The sequence below is a fragment of the Mycena indigotica genome (genome assembly GCF_014461135.1).
Source record: "Mycena indigotica strain 171206Taipei chromosome Unknown Mind.scaff0002, whole genome shotgun sequence".
NCBI classification, from domain to species: Eukaryota; Fungi; Basidiomycota; class Agaricomycetes; order Agaricales; family Mycenaceae; genus Mycena; species Mycena indigotica.
In genome coordinates this window covers 1,118,758-1,133,004 of record NW_023503001.1, presented here as the reverse complement: position 1 = coordinate 1,133,004, position 14,247 = coordinate 1,118,758, and the positions used below count along the sequence as shown (strand labels likewise).

Here is a 14,247-nt window from a genome sequence, read left to right as displayed (position 1 = left end):
GGCAATGGCCGGTCGGACCAACATGGAAATGGGGCGCGGAAAGAGCAAGAGACACTGAGGACCAGATGATGCTGGGAGAAGAAGCATGCGAAAGCTGTTAAATAGGCGCGGGCGGTCGCCTTGTGGGGCCATATGCTGTGAGCCCATAGACATAACGTGGCAACGACTAGACAAAAAGAACAAGGCGGAGTACAAGACGGGCGCCGTGTGAGAGAATAGAGCGGAAGGTTCTTGAACCAGATGGGATAAGTCGCCCTCACCATAGAGTGCGAGTAGAGAGTGCGAAGGAGAGAATCATGATGGCGGGCGATGTCAAGATTGTTGACTGTGCGTGATCGTGGGATTAGTATTCGTAAGCTGATGCACATCTCACTCTTCAAGCGACGACTGTGGACGTTCGTCGTGGAGCCCGGCATGCGGATACGGCTGCTGTACACTGGAGTGCCCCGGCCCCCGGGTCAGACGCTTCTTTCCTCTCGCTCCACTTCTAACAAGAACCTATGTAGCAAGCTTAAGAGAAGCCTGCCATGAGGTAAAAGCTACTCGGATTGCACATATCCGCGCCATTGGCGCTAGACTTAGTCTGTCCTTTACTCCCGCTTCCATGCTTTGCACCTCTGACGCGCCCGTCAAGGTCCCAACCTCTCGGCCTCCCGCTCAGCCTGGGGTACCACCGGGACTGCAAGTCATATGCCTCGGGTTTCCGCGAACAGGCACATCTTGTACGCACATCATGCTTTTCATCGGAATCTCCCCCCTCACTCATAATGATCAACAGCTCTGCGAAAAGCCCTCGAACTGCTAGGCTACACATTCCATCCGAAAGAATCGGCGACGGAGATGGGGCTGAGCACCACCGAACGACGGACATGGAGTCGTGCTATCGATGCCAAAATGTACGGCCGCGGTCGTCGCTTTGCAAAGGAGGATTGGGATGAGCTGTTGGGTGTGGCTAGCGGGACTACGGTGCGTTTGTTGTCGCTTGTGTATGCAGAAACTAACTCTTGTATCTTAGGCAGTCATCGCTGACCTCCCTCACCTTATCTTTTCCTCCGAGCTCATCGATGCATATCCGCACGCTAAGATCATCCTCACCACTCGCAAGGCACGTAACTGGTGGAAATCATACTCGACAATGGTCGAGATCCTCCTTGCGCCAGTGGCCCGTTTCCCATTCGTTCTCCCCTGGAATCAACGCTCAGTGCTTTCCAAGCGCAATTTCAACGTCAAAGCTCTCCGCGCCATCTTCGGACATCCACAGCCAAACCCCGAGCAAGCGCGAAAGCGTTATGAAAAGCACTACGAGAGCATTCGAAGACTGTTGCCGAATGTCAAGCCGGAGGGAGCTTACATAGCACTCGACAGTGCGGCGGCACTCGGCGCAAAAGACCCCGCTGTCAACTTGAACGAATTTCACCAACGACGTCTGGAGTACCGGGTTGGGGAAGGTTGGGCACGCCTGTGCGCCTTTCTGGGGAAAGACGCGCCGGCCGAAGAGTTTCCGTACACCGAGTCGTGGCGTCAGCGTCAAGGGTATGGTACTGGGATACTCCGCCAGTGGATCAACGGGTTTCCGTCCATTGAGAGTTCCCTTAGGACTTCTCTTGCCTCAATCGTAGTCGGTTTGGCTTGCGCCGTCTTCGTCTACTCTGGAGCAAGACGACTAGGACGGTGAAGGGGAGAAACTCCGAGGAATCTCTTACCGCATCTTGTTGCACTTCGTTTTTGGAACGGAGATATTTTTGCGTGCCAATTGCCTGCGGCGATGTGGGCAAAAAATAGATACTGCCGATCAGTCACGCTGTTGATCGTTTCCTCTTCTTGATCCTGACCACAACAGTGGATACGCTGCGGAACATGAGGGCGAGGACTGCCGAAGATGGAAGACGGGCATTCAATACACGTCTCGGTAAGGGATGAGCAGGAACACCGTCGGACGGTATGTCTGCCACATCATAAACAGACGCCAGCTCACTGTGATGTCATGACCCTTAGCCCAAGTGCTGTCTGTTTGGCGCACTGACAACAACGCGTCCAGTCTCTGTGCTCCGAGCTTCTTCCCAAGCAACAAAAATAGCAACTCGACGGCGGTTTTCGCTGATCAAGGACGAATGATTCCAAAAGAATCCAAGTTCTGCCGCAAAGCACTCTTCGCATCAGATCTGAGGGCGAAAGCCTCCGATTCGGAGTCGGAGGGGTCCCCACGGGGTCAAACGACGTGCGGAGTCTTTCCCAGCCACGCGACCCGGGGTTGAGCCGGTCGCCCTCCCCGTCTTCTGTCCCCTCTATCAACCTTCGAAGGCGGCATTCGCTGTCGTCTGGCAGTGTCGGGCCAGCGAGATAAGACAAGATACGCGGTCATCCCGACAAACATGCGGCTTCCAACGTTCCGAATATCATCCACTCACCAGCGCAGAGCAGTTTGCCAACTCGGCAGCTCAGAGCTTCCCGCACTGCCCGAACGTTGCACGCTGGAAGGGGTATAAAAGTCAACGAGGCTCGTTGGCTTCAAACCAGTCCTCCCCTCTCGAACAGGATCCCCGGTATTGGCACTAAAGCAAGTCTCAAGCGATACGACGAGCAACAAGGAGTAAACTGACCACTTTCTACAGATGTTCCCAACCTCTTCGCTCCTCGCCTTTTGCTTCGTGGCAGCGCGCCTCGTTTCTGGTCAACAAGTCGGCACCCTCCAGGCTGAAAACCACCCCTCGTTGCCTTCCCAAAAATGCACGGCTTCGGGTTGCACAACTCAACAGACTGCTGTTGTCCTTGACTCGTGAGTCCTCGCCGAAAATGGCTTCCTCTACTAATAAAACCGCACAGCAACTGGCGCTGGACCCATGCGACCAACTCGTCGACCAACTGCTACACCGGCAATACATGGAATGCTCAGCTGTGCCCGGACCCCACCACCTGCACAGCCAACTGCGCTCTTGACGGAGCCGACTACGCTGGCACTTACGGTATCACGACCTCTGGAAACGCATTGACGCTTAAGTTTGTTACCGGATCCAATGTCGGTAAGTGAACTCTTGTGCGCCAGCTGTTTTCTCGTCCTCATCTGATTACAGGATCCCGTGTCTACCTCATGGCGAACACGACCAACTACCAGAACTTCCAGCTCCTCAACCAGGAGTTCACCTTCGATGTCGACATGTCCAACTTGGGCTGTGGCTTGAACGGCGCCCTCTACCTCTCCGAGATGCCCATGGACGGTGGTCTTAGCTCTACCAACAAGGCCGGTGCGAAGTACGGAACGGGATACTGCGACTCTCAGTGCCCCCAGGTACACCTTGAGTGTTTGTCTGAACGATTACTCACATGGTCGCTATACAGGATTTGAAGTTCATCCAGGGCAAAGCCAACGTGCAAGGCTGGACTGGTTCCGCCTCCGACCCCAACTCTGGCTCGGGCTCCGTCGGCACCTGCTGCAACGAGATGGATATCTGGGAAGGTTAGTAGTTAGATTGCCTTGCGTGCCTGCGTCCGCTCATGGAATCACAGCCAACAAGAACGCGGCTGCGTTTACTCCCCACGTCTGCTCCAGCAAGGGTCTGACTGCTTGCACCGACGCAACCACCTGTGGCACTGGAGACAACCGCTACGCGCAGACCGCCATCTGCGACAAGGATGGCTGTGACTTCAACTCGTACCGCATGGGCGACCAGACCTTCCTCGGCCCCGGCAAGACCGTCGACACCAACTCCAAGTTCACCGTCGTCACCCAATTCATCGCCACCGGCGGCACCCTCACCGAAATCCGCCGCATTTACGTGCAGAACGGCAAGGTCATCCAGAACTCCAACACCAACATCGCCGGAATCTCCCCTGCCGTCAACTCGATCACGGACACCTTCTGCAATGCGCAAAAGGGCACGTTCGGCGATACCAACTCTTTCGAGGCCCGCGGCGGTCTGGCTGCCATGGGTGCCGCTCTTCAGCGCGGAATGGTTTTGGCTCTCAGTATCTGGGACGATCACGCCGCTGGCATGTACTGGCTCGACAGGTATATTGCGCAGGTCATCTTTCATCTACCCTGCTGACGCGCACAATAGCACCTACCCCACCAACGCTAGCACCAGCAGCCCTGGTGTGGCCCGTGGTCCCTGCAGCACCACTAGCGGTGACCCCAAGACCGTCGAGTCGACCGAGGCCAGCAACTCCGTCACCTTCAGCAACATCAAGTTCGGTGACCTCAACAGCACCTTCAGCGCCGGCACCGGAAATGGTAACGGAAACGGAAACGGCAATGGCAACGGTAACGGCGGTGGAAGCACTGGCGGCGGCTCGATCGCAGCCTGGCAACAGTGCGGTGGTATGGGCTGGACCGGCAGCGGCACATGTGTCAGCGGCTCGACATGCACAGTCCTCAACCCCTGTGAGCAGCCTGTCTTTTCTTGCATCAGGCTCAGAGACTGATTCGTTGCAACAGACTACTCGCAATGTATCCCCCACTAAACGAAGGGCCGGCCGGCTGGGGTCTGTGGGCTAGAAAAAATTGCTTCTCTACTGGTTCCTTTCTCTCTCAAAGATGTCTCAAGTATTCTATCACTTGAAATAAATGCTCTCTCTCTCTACGTCGCACTGCAATTCAGCCTGAGTCTCACGGCATAAGCGGAAATCGAGGCTGAGAATAAGCAAAGACGAATTGCGAGTTTTTTTGCTTCGGACAACGAACGGAGGGGGGCAATCGGGAGGAGGCATCAGGGAGGCATGCTTATGAAAGGTTACATTGGCGACCCGGACGCGATCCATCTTAGTCATCTGACAATGTGGCCACAGAGTAGATAAATTGAATATATTAGCAGGTTAATGTTAATGTTAAATGTAGGGGCCAACAACAGAACAGATAACTAACACAAAGCAGATCATATCAGGCGGCAGCAAGGGTAGCACACATAAATCAAATCTTCCATCCTCCGGCGAGTCCCATAACATTCGTGGGGTCCACAATAGCTTTCACGGCCTGCATCGTCGCCAGATTGGAGCCGTAGATGCGTGAGAGGGGGGTGCCGATGAGAGCGTAGTTGGGGTACAGCGGCGCGGTGTCGACGCCGGTCTGGCCGTCGGCGAGGGCGACCTGGGTTAGGTGGGCGGCGCTCGCGCGGAGGGCATCGTGGAAGAAACCGTCGGTCAGCGACGGCGCCCATGCGTAGTAGAGATTGAGCGGGATGAAGGGCTCGGCGGTGAAGGGGAAGGCCTTGGGAAGTGTGCCGTGGGTGTAGATTGAGGGCAGGAATGGCTCGATGTCGTATGAGACGAAGGCGGCACCGGCAAGGGTGAGGGCAGCGCCCCAGTACTATTCAGCGTTAGAAGGGTATACGCCAAGCGCATTCTCATCGACTCACGATGGTTTCGTTGATGATTGCGTCGATCATCGTTTTGGAATAGCTCCGTAGACCAACGGTATGAAATGCTCCTCTGGATAATGTCAATCAGTATAGGCCAATGGAACGAATGATTCCTACCTCGTACCACTGGTGGCATCAGACGGCGCGCTTTGCACCAAGTCGAGGAAGCTCCGGGTCTTGACATCTTTTGTGAAATGTGGAATGGCCAAGAAGTCGTCGAAGATGCCCGACGGAGCGGTTGGTCCGTCGTAGAACATTATGTGCGATACACCAGGCTGCCCTTTGTGTCAGATAGGTGTAACTTGAATGAGCGGAAATAACCTGAGTAGCGAGGAAATTCACGGCTGGAATGATTGCAGCTTTAGGATCGGTAACGTTGGCGGCGAATGCAGCAACTGCATTGGCGACTGCGGGCAGTTTATCGGCGGTATAAGTAATCAAGCCTCCCTGTGGGGTAGTCAGAGCATTGTTGAGGTATTAGCAACGGATGCCTCACCCAGACTTGGGTCTAAAGGGCGGAGATCAACGCCAGAATCGGATGGAATGAGACCTAGCTTACCTGAGGGAAAGTCTTGAGAGTGAAGTCCGTAACGATCCCAAAGTTATTGCCTCCACCCTATATAGAAAGAGCCGTCAACGCTAGTCGAACAGGAGCCCAAGAAGTCCACACCTTCAACGCAAAGAACAACTCAGGGTCGGAGGCCTGGGTGACAGTCACGACGGCCCCCGAAGGCTTGACGAGTTTATACGCGGTAATAGTATCCACCGTCAGGCCATACTGGTTCGTCTTCCAGGAATAGCCTGCGGATTATGATTAGGCCTGGGGAACGGAGATGCACCGGCATACACACCTCCGCCCAATGTGAAGCCCGCGACACCAACGCCTGACACGCGGCCGCCGACAACATTCACGCCCAGCGGGTCCAGCGCAGCATAGACCTTGAACTAAATCAGTTGAGGTGAGGGAAAGCCATGGTCTCGACTCACATCATCCCATACCAAGCCCGCGCCGATCCTGACGGTCTGGCTGGGGGCATCGTAGACCACGTCGGAGAACTTGGTCATGCTGATGTGTACGCCGGGCGTAGAAGAAAAGCCAGGATTGGCTGTATGGCCGCCGCCTTTCACCTGCAGCACATTCATCAGGGTAAGTGAAGCATGCGAAGAAGACCCTCCGCACAGCGAATGGAACCCTCGCGCTCCCAATCAGGGTAAGCTGCAAAAGGTTACATGAGATGTCCCAAGCTATAGATGAACAAAACGCACGATAGTGCCCACATCCGCCGCGTTGGCGGGCTCGACTGTACACGCAGAGAGGTCGGAGCTCGACGACGCCCAATGCGAGAGGTCTGCCGCGTAGTTTCCGAGGAGGTCAACTGCGGAGGCTGCGTCAAATATCGACACTTGAAGTAAGCCGCTACACACCTGGATAGTACACTTTCGTGGCCGGCGATGTACCCAGGTTGATTTGCCCGCACACGTCGACTGCGGCCAGAGTAGCGCCCGCCAACAGATGCAAACTCGCCAGAGACGTCGCCAGCAAAAGAGCCATCCGGGTGAAGCGGTCGGTGAGCGCGTCCCTGTAGCGCAGTCCATGTATTTATATTTCTTCCAGAACATTCCCGTCAGACAGAGGCGGCCGGGGCCGACAGCTAAAATGGGCCTATGATATCACAGAGAATTTTAATAAAACACTTACGAATGGCAGATGTCGACAGGTCCGGACAGAGTGAATGCTGAGTTTTCTGGCGGATCCGCGGATCCAGCTAGCGGTGGTGGGGTGTTTGTGAATGTGTTACTGGATGTGGGGGGTCTTCGTACTAGTAAAAGACCACAGGCCGAGATTCATAGCTTTCGTGGGTAGTGCGGACGACGAGTGTATTAGACCAAAGCTATACGTTGATTTGGCGAACGGGAAACTGTGGCCGACCGAATGAAAAACCGACATGACGCCATTCTTCCTCTCTGACACAAAATGCATTAGAAAGGCGGGCCTAAAAGGCAATCACAAAGAACGTACGATTGCGTTGAATCTGTCATCTCGCGTGTTAGATGTTTCATTCCTTGACATGAGTGGAGCGTGCAATGTCAAGGCAGCGTCACTTGTGTAGATATCGCTGGTATTTTAGACTCGGAGAGTACGCCACAAGTGTTCGGAGGCTCTATGATAACTCGTAAGTGCCGACGCTGAAACTGGGAGATGGAAGCGGTATACGCGTGAGTCTCATGCACCAGGCATAGAAAGCATCGAGCTTATGGTGGCCTAGATATACCTAGGCCGCCCGACCGCGTGTTTGTTCGAGGTAGGTATGTGTCGTGGTGGGTGAGAAGAGAAAAGGCTTAGCGCGTGACGTCATCAACTTGGCACAAACTTGGCATATCCATCAATTGGTCGATCAAACACAGCAAATACCGAGAAGCCAGACAGGCACCAAAGAAAACTGGAGCATGGTTAAAAATTTTAATAATCCAAAAAGGGTCATCTTTATAAATTGGAAGAAAGAGTTGAAAAGGGTCAAATAGATAGAAAAGAAATCTATGATCCTAAAAATGGCTTCCCAGATTGTGGCAAAAAAAGCTTGCCTATAGTGTGAAAAATGGAACTTGTTTGGTTACAAGGAGCCTTTTTGTATTAAAATATTGATTTCTTTCTTTTTTTTTCTCTGTCAAGATTGCTATTTTATTCATTGGGTCTTTTTGACTCTTGTTTCCCAATAAATAAAGATATCCCTTTTTAGCCAATTATTACCCTATTGAATTTTTTTTTTTTAAATCCTCCAGTTTTCTTTTAAATAGGGTACATGGGTAGGTTAGACCCATGGGTTGGCAACTTGGGCTAACCTGTCACAGCCCAGGCCTTCTGTGCCCAACAGCAGCAGCTGTGGACAAGCAAAGACCACGCTTATTAAAGCTAAGGACGAGTATAAACAGTACTACGATCGGAAATGTTCAGACGCACCGAGTATCCAAGTCAGTGACAAGGTTTGGCTCGACGCCTCTGACATTAGAACGACTCGGCCCTCTGAGAAGTTCTCACATAAGCAAGCGAGTTGGGCCATTCAAGGTACTCGCAGAGGTTAGCAAGGGTGCCTACAAGCTAGACCAACCCCTGCGCTACTCCAAGCTTCACCCGGTCTTCCTCATTGTTAAGCTCAAGCCCGCTAAGGACAACCCCTTCGATGGATGACCTGGTTACAACGAACCGCCCCCGAACTAGAAGACGGAGTCCCCAAATGGGAAGTCGTGGAAATCTTGGATGCCGCAATAAGGTATAGGCAACTTAACTACTTCGGTCAGGTGGAAAGGCTATGATGCTTCACATGACTCGTGGGTTTGGTTCGGCCACGTCTTTGTGCCAGACAAAGTTGCAGACTTCTATCAGAGATACCCAGGTAAACCGCAACACATTGCCTCAGCAACTTTTGACTTGCTGCCCTTCCGTGTTATGCGTCGGGACACCGCATTCAAAGAGAGGGGGGGGGTGATGTCAGGGAAACCCCTGCTTCAGCCTCCTTTGGATTGTCCAAGCGCATCCAACCAGTGCCCACCCCGACCCTTGCCCCCGGCCTCCTTTACCCGCACAATCACCGATCTGTCAAGACCCTCCCAACAATCACCTTGGGACAGAGCCTGCGATGCTGCTCAGGCCTTCTGCGCTCTACGTTGGCAGTTACAGACGATGTCAGGGGAACCCCCACTTCGGCCTCCTTCGGACCCTCCGAACGCATCCGAGGCGCATCCGACCGGCGCCACCTCGGACGCTCCGACCCACCCCGACCATCGTCCACGGCCTCCTTCGCCCGCACAATCACCGATCCGTCAAGACCCTCCCAACGATCACCTTGGGACAGAGCCTGCGACGCCGCTCAGGCCTTCTGCGCTCTACGTCGGCAGTTACGGACGACCAGTATATAGTTGGCGCCCTAGCAGGCGGACCCTTAGAGTTTCTTCTCTTTGGATCCTCCCCTGCTAGGTCGGTCCCTCCGTGTATTTCCTGTAGTCTTATTCACGCTTTGGATCCTCCCCTGCTAGGCTTTCGTCGGAGTCTCCAGGGTTGCCCTTACAGCAGAAGAAACTCTCTACGGGATTAACCGGTCAAGATTGCCAGGTTTGGTGCTGACTCAGGCTCGGAGTACGAGTCCGTACCCCCCTCGTCACCGCCCCTGCCACTTGACCCCTCCTCCTCTGCTCTTGTCGTCTTTACGCCCGCTATGTCTACCGGAGCTGCTCCGGACACTGACGCGCATGGACGCACTTGAGGCGAAACTAGACAACCTCACCAATATCCTCACCCACCTTGCTTCCCAGGCTTCCGCTGCCGCACCACCTCCGGCAGCTCCCGAACCGCCTTCGGGCGTCTCCGAATGCCCCCGACGCGGATGCGTTATTTGGTGACATTACTGTCGCCTCAAAACTGGTCTTACGACCAAACCCCCCGTTTGCGTTTAACGGAGATCGCAAACGCGGCCGCGCCTTCCTATACGCGGTCAAAACCTACGCTCGGCTTGCCCCGGAGGCCTTCGTAGTTAACGGAGAGCCGAGCGAAGAAAAGGCCGTCCGCTACGCCATGTCCTATATGGCGGAGGGACCTGCTCAGCAATGGGCAGAGCGTCATGGGAGCAAAAACCCCTTCCCCTTCCCTCGGTGGAGCCAGTTCCTCTCCGAGTTTCGCCTTCGGTTCGTCGAGGAGAACGAACAGGACCTCGCGCTCGCTAAGTTGGAAAGCGGGTTATCACATGGGAACGCGGGATGTCTACGGATATACCGACGACTTCGAGGACTTGATAGACCTCGCTGGCTTCAAGACGCGTTGGTTAAGGTAACCAAGTACCGCCACGGACTTGACCCCTTGATCAACAACGGCATCACCTCTTCGAACGACCCCCCAGACCTCCGTGACTACCTGGGCTGGCGCACTCGGGCTTTCCGACAATATGAAGCCCTGGTGCGAGCGAAGCTCATTAAGGGAACGGCTACCCCGCGGACCGCTTCGGGAGCTCCGCGCGGCGCCTTCCCCATCACTCGTTCGGCAACTCCGTTCCCCATCCGCCCGGTGGCCCCGTCTGTGCCACCCGCGGCCCGCGCCTGTGCCACCCGCGGCCCGCGCCCCCGTCCCGGTACCTCCGGCTCCCGTCCCTATGGAGCTGGATCGTACTAGGGCTCGGGGTGCCCCTCGTCGAGCCTGCTTCAGATGCGGCGACCCCAACCATTTGGCTCGGGACTGTCCGCTCCCCGCCGACGTCCGCCATGTGGACATCCTCGACGAGGTAATCCAGCAACTTGGCGATGAGATGCTGGGAGAGCTGCTTGCGCGGTTGTCCGATACTGCGGCCTTAGCGGAGGCGCATTCGGAGGCTCCGGCAGAGGATTTTGTCCCCCGCGACGAGTGACTGGTGTGCCCTCGTTCGCGTCCCATAAATCGTTTCACTTGTTTGTATGATGAATCAACTCCCTTGCCCTACAACGAGCCCGAAACGAAAGACGCACCCTCTGCCCCCTCCGAAGCCCCCGTTCGGATTCGCCGACTTGCCTGGGAGAAAAAGCTACCTGGCAGTTATACCATCTCTGCCGCTCCTGGCGTTAACTCGCTGCACCTCCCCCTTGAACTTGAGTCCACTGCGAACGCGCTCAAGCTCTCCCTCTCGGGTCTGGTCGACTGCGGAGCCACTTCGGACTTTATCGACACAGAATATGTCAACCGGAATAATGTGCCAGTCCGAAATCTCTCAGTACCCATCCCGGTCTACAACGTCGACGGCACCCCCAATGATGCTGGGTCTATTCACCAAATCGCGGACCTCGTTCTACGGTACAACGGACACTCCGAACGCGTTCAGCTGGCTGTAACCCACCTTGGGAAACAGGACCTGATACTCGGATACTCCTGGCTCAAAAAGCATAACCCCGAGATCAACTGGGAAACAAAGGAGGTGAAAATGAGTCGTTGCCCCCTGCAGCTGCTCTACCTGCCGTGACGAAGAGCGGACCGAACGTGCCGAGGTTCGGCGGCTCCGACTCCTTAAATCACGACTACTTGCGGGCGCCTTCCCCACTGTTTGCGCTATCGATATCGCTGGCCCAGATGATGCTGACGACGAACTCGGAGCTGCTTCGGACCCTCCGGAGCCCTCACCAGATCTCGACGGCGACGAGCATCTTGAAGACGGCGACCGCATCTTCTACACCTCCTTTCGCCCAGTTGAGGAGATCCGCGCTGGCAGTACAGTGTCCCAACGCCTTGCAGAGGCCTTCGCCCGTAACTCCGCCCCTCCGCCTTCGGAGATCCCGGACTGGGCCAAGGAGTTCCAAGACGTCTTCGACAAGGAGTCCTTTGACACGTTACCAGAACGAAGAGCTTGGGACCACGCTATCGAACTCGTCCCCGACGCGAAGCCCGCTAACTGCAAGGTGTATCCGATCTCCCCCCTCGAACAGCGCGAACTTGACGAGTTCATCGAGGAAGGACTTGCCACAGGCCGTATTCGCCCTTCGAAATCTCCGATGGCCTCCCCCGTCTTCTTCGTTAAGAAAAAGGACGGAGGGCTTCGGTTTGTCCAGGACTACCGCGCCCTCAACGCAATGACGATTAAGAACCGGTACCCCCTTCCGTTGATTAACGACCTTATCAACAGGCTCAAGGGCGCTCGTTACTTCACCAAACTCGACGTTCGCTGGGGTTTTAATAACATCCGGATTAAAGAAGGAGACGAGTGGAAGGCGGCCTTTCGGACTAACCGAGGGTTGTTCGAACCTTTGGTGATGTATTTCGGCCTGACAAACTCCCCCGCGACGTTCCAAACGATGATGAATGACATTTTCCAGGATCTCATTCTTTCAGGCGACGTTATGATCTACCTCGACGACATCCTTATCGCACATTCGGACCTCCGCAAGCACCGCGAGATCGTCCGGGAGGTCCTTCGGCGGCTCCGAATGCACAAGTTGTACCTTCGCAAGGAAAAGTGCGACTTGAGAAATCGTCAATCGAGTACTTGGGGGTCATTATCTCGCACAACCATGTCGAAATGGACCCCGTTAAGGTCGCCGGAGTCTCCGCATGGCCTCCGCCCGAAAACAAGAAGGACGTTCAGCAGTTCCTGGGGTTTGCTAATTTCTACCGCAGGTTCATTCGGGATTTCTCGGCCCTAGCGCAACCTCTCTTTGCGCTCACCAAGAAAGACCAGAAATGGACCTGGGGAGACGCCGGCCGCCGCCTTTCAAGCCATCAAGGACGCGGTCATATCAGAACCTGTCTTAGCGATCCCGGACGACTCTCGGCCTTTCCGACTTGAAGCAGACAGCTCAGATTATGCGACGGGGGCGGTTCTTTCACAACAATCCGCCCTGGACGGGAAGTGGCACCCTGTAGCGTTCTATTCCAAAAGCTTAAATGATGTCCAGCGCAACTACGAGATTCACGACAAAGAGATGCTCGCGATCATCCGCGCACTCGAGGAGTATCGGCATTTCCTCGAGGGCGCCGCGCATCCGGTTGAGATCTGGACTGACCATAAGAACTTGGAATACTTCCAAAGGCGCAACACCTTAATCGTCGGCAAGCCCGATGGTCGTTGTACCTTTCCAGGTTTGACTTTACGCTGCACCACGTCCCCAGGTCGCCAGATGGGCCGTCCCGATGCTCTCTCCCGCCGGCCTGACCACGGTATCTCCGACGATAACTCGGATGTCACCCTCTTACGCCCCGAACTGTTCCACGTTCGCGCGCTTGAGGCCGTCACTGTCTCTGGGCCTGGCTCCGAACTTGTCCGCGACATCAAGGAAGCGCTATCCGGTGAGCCTGACCTAGAGGAACCCGTCGCACTTGCGGCTCGGCAACTCTTGAAGGTCCGAGGTCAAGCTCGGGGCCCCCGCTCATCGCGTTCGGACGAGTGGGCCGTCTCAGGCGACCTCCTGTACTTCCGCGGCAAGGTTGTAGTCCCCAAAGACAAAGACCTGAGGAGGCGCATTATAGAGCTCTGCCACGACACGCGTGTCGCCGGACATGCCGGGCGGTTCAAGACCCTGGAGTTGGTTTCGGCGCAACTACTGGTGGCCACAGATGTCCCGCCATATCGGACGCTACGTCGCGACCTGCGACTTATGCTGTCGTCTGAAGGCCCTCCGAAGGCTTCCGCACGGGGAGCTACATCCAACCGAAGTCCCCCGAGCGCTGGCACACCGTCACTGTGGACTTCATCGTCCGAGCTCCCCGAGGCCCATGGGTATGACGCGGTTATGGTAGTGGTTGACGCCCTCGGGAAACGCCTCACTTCACCGAATGCCATACGACAATAGACGCGGTCGGAGCTGCCCGCTTGTACTATCGGAACGTCTGGAGACACCACGGAACCCCCGAGAAGTACATTTCGGACCGCGGTTCGCAGTTCATCGCTGACTTTACGCGCAACTCTGGCGCTTAATTGGCGTCAAGCCGGCTACCTCTACGGCTTACCACCCGCAGACCGACGGACAAACCGAACGCGTTAACCAGGAGCTCGAGCAGTACATCCGAATCTTCACCAACTACCAACAAGACGACTGGGACGAGCTTATCCCTGCCGCTGAGTTCGCCTATAACAACCACGTTCACTCCTCCACTCAACAGGTACCCTTTATGACGGACACTGGCCGGCTCCCCCGAATGGGTTTCGAGCCGGGCACCCGCTCAGAGTTGGAGTCAGTGAACGAGTTTCGCGATCGGATAGCGAACGGCGTCTCCGAGGCGAAGGCCGCGCTCGTCAAAGCCAAAGACGAGTATAAACGGTACTACGATCGGAGACGATCGGACGCTCCGAATATTCAAGTTGGTGATAAGGTTTGGTTAGATGCCTCTGACATCAGAACAACTCGGCCCTCCGAGAAGTTCTCCCACAAGCGCCTCGGACCGTTTAAGGTG

At 55.4% G+C, this 14,247-nt stretch overlaps 3 protein-coding genes across 3 annotated transcripts; 2 read left to right on the top strand and 1 right to left on the bottom strand.

Moving 5' to 3' along the window:
* Positions 1-604: 604 nt before the first annotated feature.
* Positions 605-1,675, top strand: MIND_00188700 (uncharacterized protein; the record flags this gene model as incomplete). Its single annotated transcript, XM_037358795.1, has 3 exons — positions 605-722; positions 779-966; positions 1,016-1,675. 3 exons carry the CDS (start codon positions 605-607, stop codon positions 1,673-1,675), a joined length of 966 nt encoding a protein of 321 aa, XP_037223890.1.
* Positions 1,676-1,879: 204 nt separating this feature from the next.
* MIND_00188600 (Glucanase) lies at positions 1,880-4,458 on the top strand (the record flags this gene model as incomplete). The annotated part of the gene is made up of 10 exons (XM_037358794.1): positions 1,880-1,939; positions 1,996-2,005; positions 2,412-2,557; positions 2,613-2,776; positions 2,824-3,020; positions 3,072-3,286; positions 3,337-3,454; positions 3,505-4,006; positions 4,056-4,378; positions 4,433-4,458. 10 exons carry the CDS (start codon positions 1,880-1,882, stop codon positions 4,456-4,458), a joined length of 1,761 nt encoding a protein of 586 aa, XP_037223889.1.
* Positions 4,459-4,903: 445 nt separating this feature from the next.
* MIND_00188500 (FAD-binding PCMH-type domain-containing protein) lies at positions 4,904-6,903 on the bottom strand (the record flags this gene model as incomplete). Its single annotated transcript, XM_037358793.1, has 12 exons — positions 4,904-5,299; positions 5,349-5,421; positions 5,469-5,626; positions 5,673-5,798; positions 5,848-5,859; positions 5,911-5,967; positions 6,022-6,152; positions 6,203-6,296; positions 6,339-6,479; positions 6,532-6,567; positions 6,618-6,727; positions 6,777-6,903. 12 exons carry the CDS (start codon positions 6,901-6,903, stop codon positions 4,904-4,906), a joined length of 1,461 nt encoding a protein of 486 aa, XP_037223888.1.
* Positions 6,904-14,247: the final 7,344 nt, after the last annotated feature.